General features: G+C 37.4%; 1 protein-coding gene across 1 annotated transcript in view; it reads left to right on the forward strand.

Annotated features, from left to right (window-relative positions):
• CNN3 (calponin 3, acidic) overlaps positions 1 to 5,167 on the forward strand; it is a 7,180-nt gene extending 2,013 nt beyond the window's left edge. Inside the window, exons 3-6 of the mRNA XM_008589192.1 lie at positions 29 to 166; positions 534 to 650; positions 2,376 to 2,522; positions 4,062 to 5,167. Of these exons, the coding sequence (XP_008587414.1) occupies positions 29 to 166; positions 534 to 650; positions 2,376 to 2,522; positions 4,062 to 4,403 (744 nt within the window). The 3' untranslated portion in view covers positions 4,404 to 5,167. The remainder of the gene's footprint in view (positions 1 to 28; positions 167 to 533; positions 651 to 2,375; positions 2,523 to 4,061) is intronic.
• The last annotated feature ends 1,040 nt before the right edge of the window (positions 5,168 to 6,207 follow it).

Here is a 6,207-nt window from a genome sequence, read left to right on the forward strand (position 1 = left end):
AAATTTATATGACTCTTTTTCTTTATAGTTGGAGAATATTGGCAACTTTATTAAAGCTATTCAGGCTTATGGTATGAAGCCACATGATATATTTGAAGCAAATGATCTTTTTGAGAATGGAAACATGACCCAGGTCCAGACTACACTGGTGGCTCTAGCAGGTCTGGTACGTACATGTCTTTAATGGCTGGTTAAAAAATCCCTAGCACGTTAGTAATGGATTGCGTCATTGCTCTCCCGTGGGGCTTTAGTCTAGGTGGGGAGGGGCCTGTCTCTTCTGTAATTATTAGCTTTGTGTAAAGGCTGCTGACATCAGCTGCCTTTTACTAGATAGCTTAATTATAATACTCACATTTTAGAGGGTACAGTCTATTACTGAAGAGTCTTAAATTTGGTTTCACCTCTAGTTTGGATCTTACCTAATAAAGCCTTTGTCTATGAAGATATTTCTTTGTTGTTCCTTCTGTAAAACTCTGTTGGCAGAATATCTACTTAAATGTTCCTTTTCAGTTAGTGTGTATGTTTCTGTCTAGGCTAAAACAAAAGGATTCCATACAACCATTGACATTGGAGTTAAATATGCAGAAAAACAAACAAGACGTTTTGATGAAGGAAAATTAAAAGCTGGTCAAAGTGTTATTGGTTTGCAGGTCAGTAATGTGGTATTGCTTATTCAATTACTTATTCAATATCGTTAATTCTTGCCGTGCAAAATGTTAAGTCTCTGACAAGTAAAGAATAGATAGAAGTAAGTATTATAATGTAGATTTGGAGGGATGGATATGTGGTTTATACAATTTATATAAAGTTCATGGGACAGTGAAGATGATTGTTTTTAAAGAAGCCTCATGTATGCCACCTGACTTGACAATTGTTTCTCCAGGAAATAAAATTTGTTTTCTAATCATTTTGTCTTTTTTTTTGTTTTTAAGAAAATGTACTTTATAAATTCCTAAATGTTGACCAAATAAGGCAATTTTATAAAACTTTGATGCCAAAGTCATTTATTTACATTAGTAAAGCATGATACAGCAGCCAAGCCCTGTTAGAAGTTGTCAGAATTCTTGGGAAATACTTAGTTCAGATGGTTTTTTTCCCTTCACATCGTTCCCCTGGAGAGTGTCACAAAAATATCATCACTAAATGCCCCAAATGCTGTGGGCTTGACTCTGATATGTGCTTGATATGATGCCTCTCCCTCTCAATGGAGTTCATGTGAGGTGGACTTATTTTTGTATAGTGCAAAATTGTATTAGTGGTGAGAAATTGAAAATGTAAATTTCCAAACAGTAGTCAGTTCCATAAAAGGAACTCATAATGTAAAAATGAAACACTAGAGTTTGAAAAGATAGGTTAAGGAGAAAAAAACCAGGTTATAAAATACTGTGGTCACTGATTTTTTTTTTTTTAATTAAAAAAAAATGCACATGCATAGTTTTGTATGTATATGTGTGTATATGCATTTGTATCTATAAATATATACACAGATGACATAAAAAAGCTAGAAAGATATTCACAAATGTTGACAGTAAATGTCCTGATGGTGGCATTACAATAATTTTTCCCCCTTATATATGTTTTGTGAATCTTCCCCAATGAACTTTTATTACTTTTGGTTATAAAGCGCTTCTTTAATAAATCTTGTTTTTAAGGAAAAAAGGCCAACAGTAGATACGTGTCCCCAACCAGTAGAACAGGGTGTGCTGGTTAGTCCTGAAGCCGTATTGTTCTCAGTGGGGAAGAGAAATTAATTATGCTTCCTCTGGACTTGGTTGAGTTCAGATTACTCATTCTGCCTCTCTCTCTGGCTCTGTCCAGTAACATGTGAGTTGGAAGAATAAAATATAGCTCTTTTCCCATTAAAATTTTTTGATTTTGAAACTTAAATAAGCTCTTGTTAAGCTCCCAGAGAAAACACCTGGCATTTGCTTTCACATTTTCTATAAAACGTATCTGGAGTAGAAAGGCATATTGCCTGGCCTGAGATTGCTTCTGTTCAATTAAATAACAGAAGTAGATACCCCTTAATTTGATTATCTTTGCTACAGAGAATAGGAGGAAATTATTCATAATTTTGCCACTGTAATAGCTTTTCGTGTATCCAGCCATCTGTTCATGTATGCACGTTTAGGTATGGTTAATTATGCTGTGAGGTTTTATATACAGTGAATGTTTTGAAAATTTTCCTTTTTAAAGTTAGCACTTGAAATTTGTTTGTAAAAGCATAGAGTTTATATTTAGATGACCAGAGCCTCAGCTCAGGAACTTGTCATTTGCACCCCTTCCATCTTTTTAGTGGCACAGAAAGTTTTGTTTGTGGTGCATATGTTGTTGACTTCTGAAAATTAGTGCTAATTTTATTTTTAACTTAAAAGATGGGAACCAACAAATGTGCCAGCCAGGCAGGCATGACAGCCTATGGGACCAGGAGGCATCTTTATGATCCCAAAATGCAAACTGACAAACCTTTTGACCAGACCACAATTAGTCTGCAGATGGGCACTAACAAAGGAGCCAGCCAGGTAAGCGATACCTTTTTACACTGGTAGCAAAGAGTTCAAAGAGCTACTTTAAATTAGCACTTACCTTATTCTTACTCACTAAAAGTTCAAAATAGGTATTTTTTTTGTATAATATTTTTAGAGTGTATTCCTAGGAAAGTAGATTTCCTGGGAAAGCAAAAAAATCAAGGAATCTTTTTTATAGCAACAAAAGTATGGTATCATTGTTTTTGTTGGCAGCTAGAACAGCTGGCCTTTCTACCAAACCAGAAGAAAAAAGATAGATTCACTATAGTGTTTGTGCTCCAAAATCCAAATAAAAGATTGCTCATTTAATTGGTGGCTTTTTTTTTAAAGGAGCCATCAATTAAGCTGATAGGTAAAATGATCAGGTGTTCTACTAAGAACTGTTTAACTAGCATAAGTGGGTAGAAACGCAACATGGTGAAAATGCTGGTATTCTACCACCACATCCAAGACATAAAAATGTCCTTGCTGAGAATAGACCACCAGCACCTCAGGAGGAGGTTCTGATAACCGTTTGCAAGCAGACAGGTCTCACATCCAACAAAAGTGGGGATATGGTTTGAAAAACATTTTTTTAATGACCCCAAAAAGAAACTTGTTTGCCCTGTATGGAACACATCCTGCCACACGTGGCATTGTGTGTGTCATAGCTGCCACTCAAGTTTGCTTTTTCACCCACTTTAAATCTGGAAGTGTGTGTTTGACATACATGCAGAAATGAGATATGAGTTCTTGCACTCTGGAAGAGAGTGGAGTAGCTGTCCTGAAGTGGGTGGCTTGTGTGTCTCAGGGCCTTTTGAAAAGACTCAAGTCCTTAAGGTCTGCTCAGCATAGTTCTTGATGAATGTGTTATAAGCTTTTGAAAGTGGTAAGCTGAATAGTGCATATGGTCATAACAGGCATTCAAATATAACTTTCAGATGTGCCAGCATTATGCTTTGTTTTTACTTTCTTTATGGCTAATCCTCTCCCATAATCCAAAGAAGGTAGTATCGTGTCCATCTCACATATGGGAAACCTAAAACTAAAAGTAAGCTGGGCCGGCCCGGTGGCGCACTGGAGAGTGTGCTGCTTGAGCGCGCGGCGGCACTCCCGCCGAGGGTTCGGATCCCATGTGGAGACCGGTTCCCGCTCACTGGCTGAGCGCGGTGCGGGCGCAACACCGAGGGTTGCGATCCTGTTGCCGGTCCCCGGTACGGGCACGACATCAAGGGTTGTGATCCCGTTACCGGTCAGTAAAAAAGACAAAAAAAGGGGAAAAAAAAAAAAAAGTAAGTTAACTTGTTTGAGGCCACATCGCAACTTTGTATCAGAGCAAGGATTTGAAGGAAGGTTTAGCTCAAAAGCCAGTGAATATTGCTTCATAAAAGTGATTCAGTATCAGGATATTTTGGCAAGTTAGCTTTACCCTTGAGCCAAATGAAAGTTATTATATTAGTGTTCACATTCAATGTAAATTTCATAATTTATAAAATACTAACAAGCATAGATTTTGGCTGCTGTTTTAACTTTTATACTGTGTTCTAATACCAGGCGGGGATGTTAGCACCGGGTACCAGAAGAGACATCTACGATCAGAAGTTAACATTACAACCAGTGGACAACTCAACAATTTCTCTGCAGATGGGTACCAACAAAGTTGCTTCCCAGAAAGGAATGAGTGTGTACGGGCTTGGGCGGCAAGTATATGATCCCAAATACTGTGCTGCTCCGACAGAACCTGTCATTCACAATGGAAGTCAAGGAACAGGAACAAATGGCTCGGAAATCAGTGATAGTGATTATCAGGCAGAATACCCAGATGAATATCATGGCGAGTACCAAGATGACTACCCCAGAGATTACCAATATGGCGACCAAGGCATTGATTATTAGATTTACACAGAGAAGCTCAGTATTTAGTCCATTGTTTTTATTCAGTGAGAACCAAGCTAGCCTTGAGTAATTTTTATCTTGTCTTCCTTAAACATTTATGCTTATTGTACCTTAAGAAAAAAAATTGCCTTACATACATTCCTTTTTCCTTTTCTGCCTCTTCCCTAAATAGTTGCCTTTTAGTGCTGTAACAGTTAAATCCTACAGCATAACCATTAACTTGCATATGAAGTAAAAAGGAATACTGTGAAAGGGGAGTACTCTTGTACAGCCAATTCTTTTATTAAAGATCTATGCATTTTTACAATTTTAAGCTGGTATTTTCAAACAATAGAAAACTTTTTTTTTTTAACAGTTGAGTGTATCTGGTTTCCACATGGAAGACTAAACTCATGCTTATTGCTAAATGTGGTCTTTGCCAACTAAATCTAAGATGCAGCATTTTAGAAATTTACATATCAATGTTTCTACAATATTGTTTGCTAATTTTTAAATAAAGTCACGATCAGTGTGCATTTGTGATTATATGTGTACTCATTTTCTTACCTAAGCTGACAGATCTTTTCCGAGTGGTGTTTCTGACGGAGCAAGCACAAAAATGGCCTGAAGACATTTAAGTCTGGGGGGCATGTTTGCTCTACCTGTTTGTGCCAATGTATCAATGTAGAGTTGCTGTTTTCTTCAACTGTATTTATTGCTGCATTTCTCAGCATAAACTTATCTCATTGTATTTTTTATAAATAAATATTTTTTTTGAACATTCATATGAACCACAGGCTGATTATTTTCTGGCTAGCTTCCATAGAGGTAGAGTCAGATTTTTTTTTTTAAAAGGCACTCTTTCCTAGGTCTTTGGTAAGGTACTTTACATTGTTTTATCTACTCCACTTGACACCGCACTCCATACGTAAGGAGATTGAAACTTAGAAAAATGAGGGGACATGCCCATTGCACATAGCAAATGACATCCAAGATTCAAGGCATTGTCTAACCCTGGCTTATTTTGCTGTGACTTGGCTGCCCCAATTCATCTTAAATTCAACTTGGAATAATCTTAAAATCATCTTCAGGAATATTGTTGGGAGCAGGGGGGAATCTTATGTTCATATCCTAGGGTGAATAAATATGAATAAGAGAAACTGCCTCAGAAATAGTGTGCTGTTTGATAATTAGCTAGATTTACAGTAAAACCCAAATGTTCAGTCTTGACGGAGAGAAGGTCAAACAAGAACTAAATGTCACAGTGACAAGAATGCAGTCACTGAAAGAAAATTGCTAACTCACACTTTCTGACATTGTCTCAGCCAAGCGATTTCTCCTGATAGGATTGGCTCTCCTAGGCTGGATGTGGAAACGTGCCTGTTTGTTTTCTTGCTAAGGCAGATAACGGGGACATACACGTGGTGGGTTTGATGAATGCACAAAAGCAAATTTATTTCCTCATCATTCCATAATAACTAAATTTAATGCTTCTGGGAAACTGCTCTGTAAATCCCTTTCCTAAAGGGAGACTGTGGAAGCTAAACGAAGTCAGTGGTGCTATTAAAGAAAAAAGTAATTTGCGTTTAAAGTAGACCTGAGCTTGTCAGGCTGTTTCTTGTCATCTTTGAGGACATGTTTATGGAAGGTAAGTATTAAATCATGCACTACCTGCCCTGGCAAATAAGTCAGACTGATCCTCCTGTTAGGAGAGTGGTAATTCTACTGGCCCATTTAACAAATGAGGCTGCTAGTCAACATGTCAAATGTTACTATTTGCTTAAAGATTTAAAAAGGAAAAGCTCGTCCCCCCCCCCCCCCCCCA

This window comes from Galeopterus variegatus, unplaced genomic scaffold (genome assembly GCF_000696425.1).
Source record: "Galeopterus variegatus unplaced genomic scaffold, G_variegatus-3.0.2 Scaffold5288, whole genome shotgun sequence".
Lineage (NCBI taxonomy): Eukaryota > Metazoa > Chordata > Mammalia > Dermoptera > Cynocephalidae > Galeopterus > Galeopterus variegatus.